The sequence below is a fragment of the Vombatus ursinus genome, unplaced genomic scaffold (genome assembly GCF_900497805.2).
Source record: "Vombatus ursinus unplaced genomic scaffold, bare-nosed wombat genome assembly UNPS02007612.1, whole genome shotgun sequence".
Lineage (NCBI taxonomy): Eukaryota > Metazoa > Chordata > Mammalia > Diprotodontia > Vombatidae > Vombatus > Vombatus ursinus.
The window spans coordinates 1,401,815-1,423,895 of record NW_020947390.1 but is presented as its reverse complement, the minus strand read 5'-3'; the positions used below and the strand labels follow the sequence as shown (position 1 = coordinate 1,423,895).

Genomic DNA, 22,081 nt, shown 5'->3' with positions numbered 1-22,081 from the left:
CATTTAATCCCTAAACAAATGTTTTGGTAGTTCATCAACTACTGAAGTAAAATGATTAGGAAAAGTGATATACAGAGATACAATTCAAGCAAATTATAATTATATGGTCTAGAAAAGACCTTGAAGTCTCACTGCCCTTGGAGACATGATGTTGAAAATAAATAATCATGTTCTAATCAAAGATAATCAAAATTCCAAGCCCTCCTCCAACTTCCAGCATATGTATTATAAACAAACATCACTGGTAAGTTTTTGTACCTTTGTAGAAAACAAACTATTACAAATGTAAACCTGAAATGTAGGAAGGCAGTTGGGTCTGCTATAAATCATCTTGCTGATTTTTGGAATGATTAGGTGTTTTACATGGAGACAGCTGGTACTATCATTTTATCATTATCTCAGAAGATGTGGAAGTAATTATGGGCTCAGTATAACTACTATCACAATTAGGTCTGTATGATTTTTTCAAACATTGTTTCATTATTTCTTATCAGAATCTGCACATTATCCAGAAACTGGATAGCAACACCATCATCTTAGTTGACTTCCAATTAGAAGATTTATGTAAAAACTAAAGGAAACTCTAGGATAAGGCCTGATGGCATTCACAAGTACCAAACACTGGAATACAATCATATGAAAAGCAGGCAAATATATATGACATCTCCTCATTTATTGGGAGAAGTTCGCTTCTTATGTTGAAAACAGCACATGCCAGAATCACGTACATTACTGTCCTTAGCAATCACTAGACAGGGAATTTATAATTGGTTACTTACAATTCCCACTTGCCAGCCTTATAAGAATCTAGTATATACCCTATGACGTTCTCGGAAAATGAAACCCAGCAAAAAGAACCGAACCAAAAATTACATATGTCACATTTTAATGAACAATTTTGTCTAATTATCAAAGAATATGTACTTACTTGCCAAGCGCAAAACATTCCATCTTGACTGTCATTCCCTTAGCAGCTGTAACCATGAAAGGAAAATGGACCTCAATTTTCGGCTCATATTCTCCCATCACACCTGGGAAATAAAGAATGGTCTTTTAAAATAAAATTAATGTCACAACTTTTCTTGATGCCTAAAGACTTTATTTTCTAAGTGTGCAGTTTAGTTTTTTAACAGCAATGAGGGGAGTGATGAATTGAGTGAGATCAGTGACTCTCTCAGAACAATCATGTAATTACAGAATCATGGAATGTCAGTGGTGGAAGGGAACTTAGAGTTCTTCTGATCCAACCCATACCCAAACAAATATTTCCTCTACGCCATGCCTGACAAGTGGCACTTTAGCCTCTGTCTTAGGCCTTCTAGTAGTGGTGGTGGTGAATTGGGATAAGGTGGGGACAATAATTCTGTAAGCTCTATTTGCTAGGAAGGTTTTCTTTTGTGATTTTGAATCATTTCAGTCATGTCCTACTTTTCATGACCCCATTTTGGGGTTTTCTTGGCAAGGATACTGGAGTGGTTTGTCATTTCCTTCTCTAGCTCATTTTATAGATGAGAAACTGAGGCACACAGGGTTAAGTGACTTGCCCAGGGTTACTCAACTAGTTAAGTGTCTGAGGCCAGATTTGAACTCATGAACATGAGTCTTCCTGATTCTAAGCCCAGTGCTCTATCTACTGGTAGAGCCTGCCACACCAGTTTTCCTTATATAAGATCTAAATGTGCTTCTTTTCAATTTCCACTCATACATCTGCCGTCTGAGGCCAAGCTGAGCAACTTTAATCTTTCTTCCATGTGACAACCTTATAAATAAGTTAAGAGCAGCTATCATGGTTCAAGGACTTTTACTCTTCAGACTAAACATCCCAATTCCTTCAAATGAATTTCAAATGAAATTATGGTATAATTTTGAAATTCTTCACTATCTTGGTGACCCTCCTGTGGATATTCTCACCTCCTAAATGCATAAAAGCACATTCACAACCTTCTATAGGCTGTGTGGTAGAATAGAATAACTAGACTTGCAATCAGAAGTCCTGGGATCAAATCCTGCATGTGATATTAGCTCTGTGAATATGGGCAAGTTCCTTAAACCTTGTGATTATCAGCTTCCATGTTTATATAATGAGGTTAATAATACTTATAATACCTATCTTACAGAGTTGTTATTATGGTAAAATGTATTGATAACTTTTCAAGGGATTTATATATATATGCATACATGTGAACATATATTTATATACATAATAGTCACACAAATGTATATGAAGATATATATTAACTATGGTCATTAGGGTGATAATTGTTAAAATAATAAATCAGTGCTGACCATTACCCAAATGGTTTTTCTTCAAGGATGATTTTTCCATTTCAGAATGGATTGTAAACTCAAAAACTTGTACTCAATGTGCCATGAAAGCTATGTTCTTTCTCAGAGTTCCTCAGAGACCATATTGCTTGACAAGAAAGGTTCATTTCAGTTGTCTCCAACTCTCCTTAGCCCCTTTGATATTTAAAGAAAATCAACTCATTCTATACTACTTGCCCACCTTAATTGACTAGCTGAAAATATCACCAGGATACATAATGCGTGGGTTTAGGATTAAGCTTGATATCAGGAAAAAACTTCCTTATAGTTATCCAAAAGTGGAGTAATCTGCCTTGAGAACTAGTGCGCCTCCCTTAATTGGTAGTCTTTAAGGGAATGTTTGATCAAAAATGAGGTCAGAAAGAATTCTTGTTTAAGGACACTTTTTTTCTCAAATATAAGTACAGGGGAAGTTCCCAGGGACCAGCCTAGCCCAGGGACGAGTATTCTTGCTGTTACATAAAGTGCTCCATCTTCTCTTTTTATGCCTTTGCATAGGCTGACTCACATCCAGAATGTCCTCTCTCCTAAGTACTGCCTCTTAGAATCCCTGAGTTTCTTCAAGACTGGGCTCAACAGCTGACTTCAAGAGGAGGTGTTTTCTGGTCTCCTAAGCAACTGGAGCCTTCCCCTCTAAGCAACTCTCTATCTATTCATTATTATAAAATATTATATTATATAATATGTTATATTTAAAATGTGATGTTTGTATAGCACTTTGTAAACCTTAAAGGACTATATAGTTGTAGCCATTATGGTCATTTTTAATCTTGTGTGTACATATTTGTGTATATGTTGTATCCCCTCCTAGAATGTAAGATCCTTGGGAGCAAGGGCTGTTTTTGCTCTTTCTTTCTCTGCTTAGTGCTTGGGACAGTGCCTTGCTTACTCTCATTTGGGTTGAAAAGGAAACAATGTGTACATCTAGAAGGGTGTAAAAGTCTTCTGAACATGTAGAGAGGTGAGAAAGCTGGGGAACAGGGTGGGAGAGGGACTTTTAGAGGATTTTAGTGGATTGAAGGTGAGAGGAGGTGATGGGGTAACAGGGATAAGGTAAAAGAGAGGTTGAGAAGGAAAACAGTGAGTAAAAATAAGATGGAGGAAAATTCATGAATAGTAATTATATCTTTGAATGTGAATGAGATGTTCTTAGCAGCTCTCTTTGTGGTGGCAAAGAACTGGAAATTGCAGGAATCCCCATCAATTGGGGAATGGTTGAACAAGTTGTGGTGTATGATTGTGACAGAATACTACTGTGCTATAAGAAATGATAAGCTCAATGATCTTATAAAGGCATGGAAAAACTTGCATGAAATGATGAAGAGAGAAGTGAGCATAGTCAAGAGAACATTGTATATAATAATAGCAATATTGTTTTAAGAATAACTTTGACAGACTAAGTCATTTTGACTATTATAAATACACAAATTAAAAATAAAGGACATATGAAGAAAGAAACTATCTGCATCCAGAAAAAGAACTGATAAATGAAAATATGTAAGAATAATTTTGCATATATATATATATGTATTATGTGTGCGTGCGTGCGTGTGTGTGTGTGTGTGCGTGTACATTTGTGTCTAATGGTGGCCACGTCTAGGCCAGGGTGGGGGGAGAAAAAAAAAGAAAAAAAAATTTACATGTTAACTTTATTGTATATTTTGGGGGGATAGCAAGTTGCATGGTAGATTTGCCTTTGTATTTTTATTGTATTGTGCTATGGAAATGCTTGTTTTGTTCCATGAATTGAAAATAAAATAATTTTACTTTAAAAAGTACATATTAATTGACTTTTATTGAACAAAGGGGACAGCTAGGTGGCACAATGGATAGAGTGCTGGGTCTGAAATCAGGAAGGCTCATCTTCTTGAGTTCAAATTCAGCCTCAGATACTTACTAGCTGTGTGACTCTGAGCAAGTCACTTTACATAGTTGACCTCAGTTTCCTCATCTGTAAAATAAACTGGAGAAGGAAATGGCAAACTGCTATAGTATCTCTGCCAAGAAAACCCCATTGGAGTCACAAGGAGTCAGATATGAATGAAAAATGACTGAACACATTGAACAAAGGCGGGCTGCCACATAGCAGAAGGACTTGCTCTGCTTCGTCCCATAATGCAGAAGTAGGGGCAATGAGCAAAAGGTCATAGTGTTGTAGCTTTATATAAGTACATTTTATTTTTTATTAATTAATTTTTAGTTTTCAACATCCATTTCCGCAAGATTTTGAGTTCCAAATTTTCTACCTATCTCTCCCCTCTCCCACCCCAAGACAGCATGTGTTCTGAATACCCCTTCCCCCAATCTGCCCTCCCTTCTATCACCCTTCCTCCCTTCTCTTATCCCCTCCCCCTTCTATTTTCCTATAGGGCAGGACAGATTTCTATACCCCATTGCCTGTATATCTCATTTCCCAGTTGCATGTAAAAACAATTTTTAACATTTGTTTTTAAAACTTTGAGTTCCAAATTCTTTCCCTTCCACCCTCCCCACCCACTCTCACCGAGAAGGCAAGCAACTCGATACAGGTTATACATGTGTACTCATGCCAAACACTTCCATAATAGTCATGTTGTGAAAAACTAACTATATTACCCTTCATCCTATCCCACTCATGTTTATTCTATTCTCTCCTTTGACCCTGTCCCTCCTCAAAAGGGTTTGCTTCTGATTACCCCCTCCCCCAATCTGCCCTTCCTTCTATCATCTCTCCTCTCTTATCCCCTTCCCTCCTATTTTCCTCTAGGGTAAGATAGATTTCCATATCCAATTGAGTGTGTATGTTATTCCTTCCTTAAGCCAAATCCTATGAGAATAAGATTCACTCATTCCTTCTCACCTTCCCCCACTTCCCCTCCACTGTAAAAGCTTTTTCTTGGCTGTTTTATGTGAGGTAATTTACCCCATTCTACCTCTCCCTTTCTCCTTCTCCCAGTACAATCCTGTCTCTCACCCCTTAACTTTGTATTTTAGATCTCATCTTTTCATATTCAACTCACCCTGTGCCCTCTGTCTACATATATATTCCCTCCAACTACTCTAATACTGCGAAAAGTCTCATGAGTTAACAAATATCATCTTTCCATGTATGAATGTAAACAGTTCAACTTATTTAATAAGTCCCTTATGATTTCTCTTTCCCATTTACCTTTTCATACTTCTCTTGAGTCTTGTATTTGAAAGTCGAATTTTCTACTCACCTCTAGTCTTTTCATCAAGAATGCTTGAAAGTCCTCTATTTTACTGAATATCCATTTTTTTCCCCGAAAGCTTATACTCAGTTTTGCAAGATGCTTGGTTGTAATCCTAGCTTCTTTCCCTCCAGAATATCATATTCCAAGCCAATTCTCTTAATGTAGAAGCTGCTAAATCTTGTGTTATCCTGATTGTGTTTCCACAATACTTGAATTGATTTTTTGTGGTTGCTTGTAGTATTTTTTCCTTGACCTGGGAACTCTGGAATTTGGCTATAATATTCCTTGGAGTTTTCCTTTGGGGATTTCTTTCTTTTCTTTTCTTTTTTTTTGCCAGGCAATCGGGGTTAAGTGATTTGCCCAGGGTCACACAGATAGTGAGTCTCATCTGTCTGAGGTCATATTTGAACTCAGGTCCTCCTGACTCCAGGTCCAGCGCTCTATTCACTGTGCCACCTAGCTTCCCCTGGGGATCTCTTTCAGGAGGTGATCAGTGGATTCTTTCAATTTCCTTTTTACCACCTGGTTCTAGAATATCAGGGCACTTTTCATTGATAATTTTTTGAAAAATGATGTATAGACTCTTTTTTTTGATCATGGCTTTCAGGTAGTCCAATAATTTTTAAATTATCTTTCCTCAATCTATTTTCCAGGTTAGTTGTTTTTCCAATGAGATATTTCACATTGTCTTATATTTTTTTCATTCTTTGGGTTTTGTTTTATAATTTCTTGATTTCTCATTGAGTCATTAGCTTCCATTTTCTCCATTCTAATTTTTAAGGAATTATTTTCTTCAGTGAGCTTTTGGACCTCCTTTTCCATTTGACCAATTCTGCTCTTTAAGGCATTTTTTTCCTCATTGGCTTTTTCTATGTCTTTTTCATTTGGGTCAGTCTATTCTTAAGGTGTTATTTTCTTCAGTATCTTTTTGGGTCTCCTTTAGCACACTGTTGACTTGTTTTTCATGATTTCTTTCATCACTCTCATTTCTCTTCCTGGTTTTTCCTCTACTTCTCTTACTTGCTTTTCAAAATCCTTTTTGAGCTCTTCCATGGCCTGAGACCAATTCCTATTTTTCTTGGAGGTTTTGAATATAGGAGCTTTGACTTTGCTGTCTTTTTCTGGTTCTATGTTTTGATCTTCTTTGTCATGAAAGATTCTGTAGTCTGAGTTTTTTTCCTCTGTTTGCTCATGTTCCCAGCCAATTACTTGACCTTTTCACTCTTTGTTAAGGTAGAGCTCTGCTTCCAGTGTGAGGGTGTATGGTCCCAAGCTTTGGGGGTTTTGTGCAGCTGTTTTCAGAGATACTTTTAGTGACCTGTAAATTTTCAGTTCTTCCAAGGTGGTATGATCAAAGGAGAGGTGTTTACTTCTTTCCTGGCCTGTGCTCTGGTCTGTGAGTGACCACAAGCACTCTTTTCTGCCTTGGAAGTGCGAGGAGAATTCTGTTTCCACCGTCACCACAAACTCTGCCATGCTAGCACTACTCCTCACCCTAGGACCACTACCCAGGACTTTGACCCAGATCTAAGCATGCACAAAGCAAGAGAATCCTGCCTCACTGCCAGAAAAGAGATCCCTGCAATCCTCCTCTGATCATCTGTTTGATCCCTCCACTGTCTGTGGGCCAAGAGCTCCAGAAGTAGTCACCGCCACCCTGGGGTGTGCTAGGGCCAGGGCTGGAACATGGTTGTCTCTCATCCAGGTCTCACAGACCTTTGCCATTGACCTTCTAAGTTGTCTTTGGTGTTTGTAGGTTGAGAAGTCTGGAAACCACCACGGCTGCCCGTGATTCTATCTCCTGAACCTTACTCTGAGTTTGCCCACGTGGCCCATGCTGAACTGTACTCCTCTCCTAGCCTGGCACAACAGCTGTTTCCTATCAACCATCCAGGTTGTCTTGGGCTGTCTTTTTGCAGGTTCTGCTGCTCTAAAATTTGTTCAGAGTATTTTTTACAGGTATTTGGAGGGGTTTGTGGGAGAGCTCGATCAAGTCACTGGTTTTACTCTGCCATCTTGGCTCCGCCCCATATGTACATTTTATATAAGGAGATATTTCTTAAGAATTAGAGCTACTTTAAAGTGGCCTTCAGAAAGGAGGCTATCAGCTAAGATCATCCTGAAAAAGTCCACCAGTTATGGATGTTGCGGAAGAGATTTTTTGTTCTCAAATATGGGTAAAATTAAATGACCTCTGAGGGAACACTGAGGTTCTGTGATTCTATGGCTGCCAAAAACAGTTCCTTGGCGGTAGGCCTTATCTTTAAAGTTACCTGTAGTTTTATATAACCAGAGACTGAAATGGAGTGAGATGTCATTCTATTCCTTTTGAGGAAGCATTGAAACCATTCCGTTCCTTGCCTAGGCCAATTCAGTCCTAGGGATAAGCCATCCCACTGTTTTATTTCTCCAACTGAAATGACATAATTAATATCCCATTTTGGTTTTACTTTCATATAAAGTGCTGGTGATAACCTATTTCAATTTCCAGCAGTGTTATTTTATAACTATGGCATAACCAAAAAAATTCTAAACAAAATTTCACACAGAATCAAAGTTCCAACAGTGATTTTCGCACCACTTAAAGAAAATGTTTTATTTTTATATCCAAAGTGGAGATAAGTTGTTACATCTGTCAGGCTTTCTAAGTTCGTCACTGTTAAATTTAGCAGCCATTTGTTGGCTAGTCAGGCAATAGTTGGGGAAATTTTAACACAAGCCATTCTACACTTCCACCATAATGGATTTAGAAATGGCTGTATTGAGCCAATTAGATAAGATTTGCTTTGTTTTCATTTTGGAACTGCCCAAGGCTTTGAATAATTTTTCAGGACAAAGTAATTAGGGAAAAGATGAGGTTGGAAAGAGTTAAGAGTATGTAAAGGTAATGATGGAGATATATAATACGGACAGAAGAGGGATGTTTATGCCACAACTGTGGCTCTAGAGTAATAGTTTTATCATCATCATGATCATGATGATCATCATGATCACGATCATCAGATACTTTAGCAATAGCTTAAATATTTTCATAAATATAACAGAATATAAGATCCTTGAGGGCAGGGATTTTTTTGTTTGTATTCCTAGCATCTAGAAGTGTTCAGTACTTAATATTAAGCAAGTATTTAATAAATGCTTGTTGAATTAATGCAAGGCAACAAAAAAATATAGCAGAAAGATCACAAGATTTGGAGCAAAATTCCTTCATTCAAATCCTGGCTTTGCCACCTATTACTGATATAATTCACTTTACCTCTCTAGACATCAATTTCCTCATATATGAGAGACACTATTTGACTGGATGAACTCTAAGACCTTTTCTAGCTCTAAATGTTAAGACTAAGTTTAAAAAAATGTAACTGTCAATAAATATATTATTTTACATGTATAGACATGCAGTTAATATTCTACAACATCCCTTATATTTTTCTATTTATAGTCTGCCACTCTAGTCCAAGCCCTCATCACTTCTCAATTTTATTATTGAAATAGCCTCATAAGTGGTCTCTTACCTTCTGTCATTTCACTCCACACACAATTGCCAAAATGATTTCCTTAAAGCTTAGGTCTGATCACTCCCTTACTCAATGAATTCCAATGCCTCCCTATTGGCTTTAGTATCATATATAACCTCCTCTGTTTGGCTTTTTAAAGCTCTCTCATTTTGACCCCAAATTAGTTTCTAGCCTCATTATACATTATTTCTCTTTCTGCATTCTACTGCCCAGGGAAACTGACCTTGTCGCTCTTGCTCACAAATGATACACTTGCACAAGCTATCGCTGATGCCTGGAATGTACTCTCTCCTTTTCTAATCCCCATTTTCCTTCCAAATTCAGATCAAGCACCAACTTCTACATCAAACCCAGTTGCAGGACTCCTCCCTTGTAAAATTATCTTATGTCCATTTATACATTATACATCCATTATATATTATATATATTATCCATTATACATATCATATATCATATATCCATATAATATATATATTATCCATTATACATATACACATATGCATATGTATCCACAGATATTATATACTTATATATGAACATTTTGTCTCCCTTGATAGACTGTAAACTCCCTGGGGACAAAGACTGTCATTTTCCCCGTTGTGTTTCCATTGTCTAATACAGTGTCTGGCACACAGTAAATAATAAATACTTGTTTATTGATTGATTTATTGAGTATACTCTTATAATAAGCAATAGTAATAAAAACAATTCTAGGATGAAAGGATGGTATAGTGAACAGAGAGGAAAGAAGAGTTTTGTTCAAGTTATGCTTCTGCTACCTACTGGCTATATGACCTTAGGTAAGTTACTCAACCTCTCAGTACTAAAGTTAAACAAACCTCTAAGACTTTAAAGTGAAGAAACTATTACAGATTTACATTGGGAGAGTCAGAACTGAGAATTCCACCCTTTGAGGATATAATGGGTATGAACCTCAAAACAATACTAATAAACCCAATGCAAAATTAGTTTAACAAAGACATTTTTTTTTTCTGTATAAGTTAAGATAAGCGTGAGGATCTCCTTTGACAGGAGTGCAACTGACACACTGCTATATACCAATGTCATCTAGGAATTTGTTTTTCTTTACTGAAAATAGAGTTTGATTATAGTAGAGTTCCCCGCATTATAGTTGTTCAATAGTACTTAAGTTTCAATAAATATATTATTTGAAATTGTTTTACTTACTGTCTCAACAAATCTACATTTAAATATACCCATGAAATTCTTATGCCATCTACATTATTTAGATGCAGCTGGTAAAAGAATCAAAGGCCAAAAAAAGAAAGAAAAGAGGCTGAATAGATTGCACACATGCTGCCTAAAAATGCCATTCTACACATAAGGCATGCTGCCACATTTAGTCCTGGCATATTTAGTCTTGCAAGGATTCTCATGCTATCTTTCCATGGTGCCTAGATAATTAGTACATCATTGAATGTGAAATAATTCAGTACACTAGGCTATGATTACATAAAGAAGAAGGACATTTGGAATATAAAAGAAAACAGAAAACTAACTCCATAAAATTTATTATATCAACTTATTTCTCTTTAATTTATGCATTCAATAATTTAATTCTTAATTTCTTAAGGATGTTTTAATTATTTGGACAAGTGTCTTAATTCTGTCTACTTTCCAATAAGGGTCATTAAGAGGTAGTAATTTCACAAGCCTGGGTAAATAGTTGCCTTACCCAATGTTTCTTATTGGTTTGGCATTGTGCAAATGAAGGGTAGAAATGAGTGACTCATACTATCTTTAAATACATGTACTATTTTGAGTCTTATATTCATACTACATATTAACAGTTGAGAACTAGAGGAGGTCTATCATTTAGAAGAGATTTGTTTCATCTTCATTATTTGTAATCTGAAAATCAGGACAGCCAGCATTTTCCTTTACCTCTGGGCATCAAGGACAAATCTGCCAACGAACTCCCTCTACATGCTGTACTATGATTGCTTTTTATGTTCTATTGAAGCTTAGCACTTATTTTCTTGTCCTGATCTAATGATTGTGATCCAAAAACAAAATAAACATATACACACACACCGTCAACAATATTTGTACAGAAATCTGAGCTTATTTGTGTTGGTAAAACAGAAAAAGAGATCTTCCAAAAGTAAGCTTACTTATTATATGCTAAACTCTGTACAAATCCTTAGAGGTGATACAAAGAGAAAAGAGAACAGGTCCCTGCCTTCAAGAAACTTAAAAATCAAGAACACGGGCACTGTTGAAACATCTGATTCATTAGATGAGACAAGAGAAAGATGCTGACTCTGAATGGGGAGCTAAGGTGTAAATAGAAGTGTCTAAAAGAATGCAATCATTTCAACCTGTGGAAATTTCTGTGTAATTATGAAATGGAAGAAGAATCATCTAGAAATTATGATTTGAGTAAATCAATAACTATAAATACATAACCCAAAACTTATGCTTTCCCTCAAAAATTGAATTCATGGAAGATGGTTGATTTTGTTCTGTGATTCCTTTATTTTGGTTAACCAATACTTTTTGTTTTGGTTAATTTCCCCCTCTCCATATTAACGTGAGAAATAATTTTTAAATAAATCTTCCTGGGATAGGTAGTTTTAGCTCACATTAGATTTCATTAGGTGCTCCCTTGAATATGTTTAAGAACAGTTGATTGAATGTTGAATGGTCCAGAGTTTTCATTTTGACAACCACAGGGGACTTCCTTTAAAAGCTGTTATGACTGGTCACATCAATGATTGATAGGCTTAAAGGACTGGTATAATGGCTCCAAAGGAGATGGAGTCAAAATGGAAGTAATACTGGTACCAATGGAATTGTTAATGTTAAATTCAATAATTACATTTTTTTAAAGTTCCTAAGTAGTTCTGTGGGAAACTAACACCCTCAATAAAGTTTTCCATATGGTCATCTCACTTATGATTTAACCAGGAGTTAGGATTTTGATACGATATATGGAAACATTCACATTTACCTTATTCCATTCATTTATAAAGGAAAAATGGAGGACTTTAGGAGTGAGGTGTGTTAACCTCACATATATTGTTTTATTGCTGCTATTTTAAAAAATCATTCTAAAATCATTCTAAATCATTCTATTTTTCCCTCTAGAAAAACTTTCTACACATAGGTATTAAACAGCACATCATAAAACAAGCAGCCAGGGGGAAAAAGGGTAAAAGAAAATGCTAGTTACAAAGAAGCCAAAGAGTTAAGGGAAAAATTCTGCCAACTAATTTACTCAGCTGTGTGGCCTAAAAAACAAGCACTTATTAAGTGCTTATTATGTACCAAACACTATACTAAGCACTGAGGTTACAAATATAAATAGAAAGAAAGACAATTCCTGATGTAGTTTATATTCTAATAAAGGAAGACAACACATGAAACTAAAAATTAGGGACAGGGAATGAAGCTACTGCCAAGCATGGTAGAAAAAGTTCAGAGAACATTGTTGGCCTTTCCTTAGGTCTTTCCTTAAAACAGAGGTTTCAACAGGAACTAGCCAGTCAGAAGAAGGGAGCAGGAGGCAGAATGTACTTGGAGTATGAGAAGTCCAGGGGTGGAGTGAACTTCCAGGATAAGTTTGGTATGATTATTATAATCATAGGGGTGGGGGAATGTAAGGAATGTATTGTTTCTAGTTATTGTTAAATATTTATTTTTTTTTAACCACTTAAATCTAGACATTTTCTTCTTACCTCCATTTCCTTATTATAGAGGTTGGCTTTCATGTAGTTGGCACTAACATTTGTGATGTTAAACACAATAAAGCAATCTACACTTCATAAGGATTTCACTAACATTTTTGATATGTCAAATTCACACTGATTTTAATGGGATTTGGGGACATGCACTTCAAAAAGCATGTTATTTGCAAAGGGGAAATCTCCTTGCCCTGGGGAGACCATATGGCCACAACCCAGCTTCAAAGCTCCATGGACGCATCAGAAAATGAAGATATTCCAATCCTTGTTCCCAAGGCAATTGTCATGAACCAACAGTAAATCTAACCCAAGATATCATTTGCTTATTTCCAAATCTGCCACAGTCACAAACAGACAAGGAGAACAAAGTGATAATGTCGAATAAAGTTTTAGAATGTAACTCCCTCAGCTGTATTTTATAGCAAGGAATATTTCTTGAGTACCTATGATGACCATGGTTCTTTGCTAGGTTTTGTGAGATCTAAGTGTCATCTTTAATTCTATTTCAGGGTTCATACTACATACAGTTATAGGAAGCTGAAAGGAAAGTTCATTTTAACCATCTGGTATCTCACACATGCAGAATGGCATACATGACGCAAAACATTTTTATTTTAAAAATTGCAATTCTTAGTCTGTGACTACATAAGCTCGAATAAGTGCTTTTGGCAGGAATAAATTGGTGCATACATATGTGTGGATATTTTATATTGTATTTCTTTCATAGATCAGAACTTTTCCTTAAGCAGAGCTTATTTTTTTCACATTTCTTTCTTTCTTTTATTTTTAATTCATGGATAAAACAAGCCTTTCCATAACATAGCATAAGAAAAAATATGATTGCACATGAAACTGCAAATCTATTATCTACAACATAATAAAGTTATCATGTAAATTTCTCCCCCCCACCCTAGAGATTCCTATCATTAGACATAAATGGTTGTACATGTATATACATACTTATACATATATGTAAATTATTCTATACATCTATTTATCAGTTCTTCCTCTGGATGCAGATAGCATCTTTCTTTATATTCCCTTTAAAGTTAATTTGGATATTTATAAAAGTCAAAATGACTCATTTGCTCAGCTGTTCTTAAAACAATATTGCTGTTACTGTATACAATGTTATATAGCTCTTATTCCTACAATACAATCGCTCTTATTACTAACCAGATCAGTTCCATTTTTTATCTCTTCCAGTCTTTCTCTCTACTAAGGGCTTTCCATTGTGTCTTTTAGAATTGTTACCCATCTACAGGCAAAATCCCCTTGATGTCAACCTTCTCCTTAACTCATTTCTCTACTTCCTTACCATAATAAACACTAGACTTTCTCACCACCATGTCTTTAACCATCCTTTCCCACACAGGGACCACTTTGTGTTAGTTTCTTTTTCTCCTTAGATGAGAAGAGGTTAACCTATTCCTCTCTCCCCAGATTCTTCTTTGAGTTCTCTAATAGACTACCCTAAATTGCTTCTATCTTCTAAATTAATGCCACTTATTTATATCTTCTTCAAATCTTCTCTATTGGCTTCATTTAGATCCACACTTTTGATAATTTGAAGATCTTGCTCACATTTCCCCTCTTCACCCTAGTTTCATCTCACAGACTTTAATAACCATACTTATGACCCCTCTTGCACTCTGACACTCAAACTTCTCTTATTAGCAATCCTACTGAACAGTGTTGTACAATGTGGAAATGCTTCTCACCACTTTTAGCTTCCGTGGTTGTACTACATAGAATGATGTCTTCTACTCTCTCTCAATGATATACCCTCCCTTGAGTGTCCTTCCACCATCAGTATACTCTATCCTTCATGCCATATTCCCAAATTCTCTGTTCTTGCCTCCTAACATGGCTTAATGTGAAACAAATCATCTCCAATGAGGAACCTATTTTTACCATTATAAATTATTAAAATTGCATTATGTTTATATTCTGTGTTGAAAATAAAACTAAAAGACTATAGCTACCATTCTAAGGAAAATATATGGGCATAATATATGCATATCTCAAAATTAGGACAAATACTATTTTTCTGGGAAAAGTCTTGACATAACTTCTCATTTTGTTCAATATAAATTAAATCATATGCAGATTTGTTCATTTTTACAATGCAGATGTGTTACAAATTTGTAGATGTACTCTGATCCACAATTGATAATAAAAACTTCATTGTCAACTAGAGCCTGGGAACACATCAGGTAGAAGTTGAAGAATTGTGTATGCATAAGCTTCCCCCATGTCCTGCCCCCTCGGCCAACCCCTGGTAAGCACAAAAGAATATCTTAATTAGAGGTTCTCTGGGATGGTTATAAGGATTGGGGACCTATACCATGCCATATCACAAAGATCTTTCTGGCTCTAACGTTCTGTGTTTCTGAAAATAATTTATTATTCTGCATATTGCAGAATCACCATCCAGGCCACTGGAAAGGCAGCTGGTTGTTATGATAGGGCACTGGGCTTCAAGTCAGGAAGACCTAGGTTCAAATCTGTCCTTAGATATCTGTTTTTTGTTTCCTTCTGTAAAATGATGGTGGTTATTGGGAGGAGAGGGGAATTGGATTTGACAGCTTCTAATGTCCTATATAGCTTTAGATCTATATTCCTTTGATTTTTTGGCTGGAAGCATCAATGTTGCTCTTAGTTAGGAATATTTTAGGGTATCTGACATTTGTTCAAGTCTCTCAGGCCCTTAGAGATTTTTAATGCTCTTTGGGGAGAAATCTGAATATGTTGGTTTCTGTATTTTCTATGTATATTACTAAAAAACAAGGGACACTGGTTAATGTCTGAACCATGGAGAAACATTTGTCTGAAATGTCTGAAACATGGAGAATTATTATTGTGTTTACAGATCTGTGGTAAAGATAAAAATTTTAAGGTTTTTTCACTTTATACAGAAACAGATCTAGCTTTAATGAAGTCTATTGCTCATTTAGACTATACGGACATTTGGTTTATTTGAATTAATTTAGTTTTCTTTAAAATTTAATTAAAAATAAATTCCCATAAGACTTTCATTTTACAGTAGGGATAGGAGGCTCAATAAACACCTTCCTATGATTTTTTTTCCCTAGACTGAAAGCAATACATTTTTTTCATAACAAATAATTCACTTTAATAATAATAGTAAGCAAGACCTTAACTCATGACTGTTCACCATTCTTCCATTTTTCAAGCATCCCCTCTGACTACCCTACTTGTAAGTTTTGTCATCCTAGTGGGTTCATTATGACATGAAAGGAACCCTAGGCTCTCAGGCAGTCAATCAGTCTGGTCAGTCAGTAGCCAGCAGGCATTTATTAAGAACTTTCCATATGTCAGGAACTACTTCAAAGGACAGGGCCGGTAGAATACAAATTATAGCAGGTTTTATCAAGTTGGAAAGATGTTGAGAACAATCTCACAGACAGACCTGCCATCCAATGACCTGCCTAGCTAGGCACAAAGAGATTTGTTTAGGACCTGTTTAGGTACTAAGTGATGAATTCTTTGGCCACAGTGATCCATGAAACAAAAAAAGGACATTTTCCCAAGATATCTAAAATGATAGATAAGCTATAATATGATAGATTCAGCTATGATAATATAATTCTTGATTAAAATTATCTTAGGTTTGTAGCTAAACATGTGGCACTCTACACAGGCATGTTTATGGTGAAAGTTGTCATAAGCAGTCACAAGTTTATGAAAAGATTGTGTTTAATTTAATCAGAGCGTTTTCTATGTGAAAACCACAGAACAAGGAGCTAGGGATACAAAAAACAAACAGGAAATCATTTTTACCCTCAAAGAGTTTATTTTTTATCTTTTTTTGGGAGGGGAGAAAGTGAGGCTGGTGACTTGGCGTACAATCCCTCACTTTAATCCAATTCACTTGCAAGTCATGGATGGCATCACCTTCCTGATGTCATGGTCCTCTTTGAGAAGGAAGGACAAACCACAACTTGAGAGGGGAATGCAATATGTACCAAGAAATATAACACAAGGCATTTTGAGGAGGGAGAGTACCCTAACACTGGTGGGCATTCATGTCCTAACATTTGGGGAAGGCTTCATGGAAACACTTAGGCTCAGCCTAAAGGAAGATAAGAATTCTGGAAGATAAGGAGCAAATCCATTCTAAGCATTCCAAGAGATAGTATGATCAAACACAAAGAGGCTGGTGGATGGAATGTTGAACTCTGGGACTAGTTAATTTGTCTGGCACAGGAAACTTGCAAAGGGGAATAATATAAAATAAAGAAGGAAACAGAGGTTGGAGTGAGATTGTGGAGGGCCTAAAAGACTAGCTTAAAGTTGTAATTAATCTTAGAAGTCACAGGGGGTCATGAAAGGCTTTTCATTTAGGCGATAATGGGTGAAGCAAAGTAATATGGTAAGATATGTGTTTTAGGGAAAAAAAGTAGTGGTGTAGAGGATAGAATGTGGAGGGCAAAGACTATTAGTCAGGTCTATTTGTAAATTGGAGGTTTGGAAATACACTTTCAATGCCAAACTGACAAAAAAATAGTGTGTGTGTTGGTTGTGGGATGGGGGTCTTGGATTGGGAGTGGGAATTCCTAGGTCAACCCACAAAATCCTATTTAATGGGTAAACCATATTATTAATAGGTCCAACCCAAGTTGAGAGTCCTAGGATCAAGGAGTATAGAAGGGAAGTGGAGGAAAAGGAAAAAGAATGTTTCCTTCTCCTTCATTTTCTGAGCTCTAGATAAAATTATGATAGAAGGAGGTTTATTTATTTTTCGTATATACTGACCATTCTGCATTGATGTCCTACTTCCCACCCTTTCCCTTGGGCCCTCAGTACTCAGTGCTCTTTTTTTTTTTTAAGATACCTTAAGACCTGTATTCCTATAAGCCTTTCTTATGACCCAAAGTGCTCCTCTTCTAAAATTACTTATCTTTATATATTTCCCCTCCCCGCCACCAACCAAGTTTCCATCCTTCTAAGGGTAGCTCATCTTATCAATGAACAAGAAAGCAATCCAACTGAACTATAATACACATTAATATAGAAATTGATGAATCTGTCCATCTTCCACTCAAATTCCACTAGGCAGCAGTGGAGTGAGTCTTACAGGATGCCCTTTCTCCTAACCTTCTTGCCAATGTTCTTTCTCTTCTTTCTCTCCTAGCTGGATTGTGACAACCCCTCTTATCCCTATTCCTGTGAAAGGGGAATCAGTGTTTTCCATTCCACTCCCACTCTTAGACCCATTCCCTTCTTTGCCACCCCGTTGGCCCCCACTAGGTTAGGGTCTGTCCTGCTTCAATTTTTCCTCCCCTGCCATGACTTAGATGGCTGCTCATATGCCTTGGATGATTACAGAGTAACTTACTATAATTTTTCTGATAAGAAGGAAGACCACCAGGTATTACCATCTGGCCTGTCACTATACTCTCTTCCACTAGGTCTTCCTATCTGTCTCATTACTATATTATCCAGGCTCCAGGATATTGCCATCTGTCCTGCCAATGCACCTTAAGGACTTTTGGGTCTTGCCATTGCATTCACCTATATGTGTCTGGCCCATTTAGAAGACAAACACTTTGAAAACATAGACTATATCTTTTATATTTGATTCCTGACATTCAGCACAGTGGTAAGCAAATAGTAAGTGCTTAATAATTTTTTTCTTTATTCTTATCAATCAGTAAGAATTTTTAGGTGCCTACTATGTACCAAGGATTGTGCATACAGATGTAGTATGTAAATTTACATATACATATATTATTTTAGAACTACAATGTACTTTGTATACATAATTTCATTTGATCCTCACACCAATCTTGAGAAAATGGCTGTATGAGAAGGATTACCCATATTTTGTAGGTAAGTTAGAGGGAGAGTGGATATCAGATAGAAAACTTGCCTCAGAGTCAAAAGTCTTGGACTCATGTCTTGTCTCTGATATCAACAGTGTGACCTTGGGCAAGTTAGATAATCTCTTTGTTCCCTGGACAACTTTCTCACTATAAGTTGCCGGCCTTTTTCCTACTGTGTCACACATAGATTTTGTATGAACTCTTATCTTAGTGATGTATTGGGAATCAGGGAGGACTAGGGCACTCTTACTGTGTTGATATTATTTGTAAGTCAAGAACTGCCAGTACTGGATTATGATAGCAGCAATAAATTCCACTGTGTTATGTTTAGTTTATTTTTTAAACCAAGTGTGATTTTGTGGGTGGGTAACAAAAAAATTCCTGAAGTTTGTTAATGCAGTTCATGCTCCAATTTTTTTTGAAACAACTTACTTTAAAAAATGAAACTTACTTTTCTGAGAGAAAATATAGTGCATGTTGTATTTTTCAGCAGACCTTTTATGATTATGCTAATCCTAAAAAATAGGCTAAGTATTCACTAGACAAATCTTTTGACAGATAATTAACACCTCGAGTAACATGCACCTGCACACACTCTCTATGGATGATCTCTGCTGGTCCCCACGATCAATACAGCTCAGCACAATTCCAATCTCATTTATATGGGATACTCCTAGCACATTTCCCAGTTAGCCTCACTGATTCTCTTCTTCCTGGTGATTTGAGAAATATTTTTCTCCATTTTCTCCAATGTGCCCATTCCATTGGAGCTGTGTTATACACAACTGTTGAATCTATTTTTGCACCTAGCTGCGGTGTTTAAAGCATAAGGAGGGCAATAAAAAGGGCATCAATTGACTTTCCAGGGATCCCATAGCCATTCAATGTCAGATGTTAGATTCTTGAACCCATGTCTTTCTTTTGAGGCAAGCTCTGTATTCACTAAGTTATACTACTCCTCTATGTAAATTATATTATCATCATTAGAAGAAAGAGGTCACAAGCTAGAGACAGGGGCACTGGTAAGGAAACTAGGTCTGAATGAAGATAATAACAATGGGGAAGGGAAAGGAGGGAGAAGATGTGGGAGATATGACAGAGATTGCAGGAAAAAGAAAAGGATGATCATCTCTTCCACGTACAGAAGAAAGATTAAAGAAGATAAAGACAATGTCACTGGATTTAGTTATTTAGGAGTTGACAATAGTTTAGTAGGGCTGCCTGTAGTTAGGGAGTGATCTCAAGGTAAGTCAATGTAAGCAATGATCATTGACTATGACATTAAGAAGTTTGTCAGTGAAAGGAAAAGGAGAGATCAAAATTCTTTGAAGTACCACAATTGCTATAGCAAAACAATGTCAAGTGTTTATCTACTAATGGTACATTGGTAGAGTGGTTTTCAAATAGAGACAGTAGACTATTCACATAGAAAATACTGCTTTTATAGTGTCCATTGAATAGTTACCAACTCCAAAGTTTACACACCCTGGGATATGACTTCCAGACTTAAAAAACACAATTTTATAATGTTTTTATCTTTAATAGAATTGAGTTTCTTGATAAGGAAACACACACATATATGTAAAATACCCACACATACATTATATGTATGTTTCATATGTATCATGTGTGTTTAACAGCTTCATTTTACTATTTATATATATATATATTTATTAAACAATTCTTCCAAGTTTCTAAGAAATATAAAGAGAGCTGATGTAACGATGCAAAGTTTTTTTTTTTTTTTTGGTGGTAAATCTTATCTCTTTAGATAGAATTTCAAATCATTTTTTATAAGTCTCTTTGAGGTGAAATTGAATTGTATGGAATGACTGTCAAGGACATCTGAGCAAATGAGGTATTCATTTTATTCAGAAATCATTCAAGGATTTCTTGATGTTTTCATTTAATTTGCTTCATATCAAGTAGATAAGTTTTCCTTTGAGACACATAGCTAAAGAAATAAAAGATTAATAAAAGCCAAATAAGTTTCTGCATTCCTGCAGAGTTTGACATAAAGCCTTAATATTATTCTGTTTCCAGAGTGTTCTTGTCAAACGCCTTCCAAGTTCTTCTGTTATTGCCCATAAATTGAAAACTCTGAACAACAGATTAGTGTTGCAAGTAGAATAAGACATCTCCTGGGTTCATTTCTGAACCTAAGAAGTGGAACTTGGGGAAGGAAATGAAAAACAAACAAACAAATCTGGGAATACCTAAAACCTAAAACAGTTAAGATATGTTTTCCTGACAATATACTGATCAGAAACCTAGGCTGAGCTCATTGAATTTCAGAAATGATGGCTTGGCCTAATCTTGAGGCTTGGAGGAGAAAAGAACAGGACAACAGTAATGCTTCCTGTGATCATTCTACAGCTATATAAATGCAAAAAGTATAGTATCAATATTAAAGGAATGTGTATAACATCATTATAATCCACTTGCAAGTTTAACTTAATTTTTAAAAAATTGTATATACTATCATCCTTTCATTACCAATTCAAGTATTTTTGATCATCATCATTATCTTCCTATGTAAAATCATACTCTCTTGCCCTGTCCTTCTGCAAATGACATCCTTATTCTTTAAATAAAACAAATGTTTATTTCTTGGGTGGCAATAGGATTGCTTTATGTTATTCATTAACTTGTAACAACTCCCAAGGCAGTGGGGTAGAGCAACTTTGGCCTGAGGCCAAAGTTGAACTCAGAAACAACTAGATGTATAAGGGGTAAGTCACTTAACCTCTCTCTGTCTCAAGTTTCTTATCTGCAAAATGAGCGTAATAATAGCATCTACCTCTCAGGGTTGTTGTGAGTATAAAATCGGATAATATTTGTAAAGTGCTTTGCAAACATTAAACTTTTATATGCATGCTATTATTATTATAATTATTATCAGATACTATGTGTACATGTGTTAAAAGAAGTAGAGAGCATGGATATTAAATCAAATAATACTTTGCTTTTGAATCTTTACTCTCAGGATTCTTGAACATACATTTTCTTATTAGAAATTAATAATAAATTTCTGAGGTCAATGAAACAGTGTTATTTTATAGCTGAGGAGACTGAAGGTAAGGATTTTTAAGCTCAGATCTGATCATATCACTCACCTGCTCAATAACCTCCACTGATTCCCTTTTGTCTTTAGGAGGATCAAACATAAATTTCTCTATTTGGCATTTAAAACCCCTCCCCAAAGTGACTTCAATCTATGTCAAATGAGATAATGATCTCACACCACTTAGCATAGTTACTGATACATAGTAAGCACTATATAAATGTTAGTTATTATTATCATTATTTAATTAATTACCTTTACAGACTTATTATACATCACTGCTCTTCATGCATTATTCTGTTCAGCCAAACTGGCTTTCTTGCTGTTTCTTCCACCATACTTCATTTCTCATTTTTGGCCCCCATATATGTCCTTGTCACCTCTGCCTCATAAATCCTTTAATTTCCTTCAAGACTCATCTCAA

The 22,081-nt window shown here is 35.9% G+C and overlaps 1 protein-coding gene across 1 annotated transcript in view; it reads right to left on the bottom strand.

The window, feature by feature from the left end:
* CNTN5 (contactin 5) overlaps positions 1-22,081 on the bottom strand; it is a 541,975-nt gene that overhangs the window by 374,319 nt on the left and 145,575 nt on the right. The window contains exon 5 of the mRNA XM_027849527.1: positions 929-1,031. Within this exon, the coding sequence (XP_027705328.1) occupies positions 929-1,031 (103 nt within the window). The remainder of the gene's footprint in view (positions 1-928; positions 1,032-22,081) is intronic.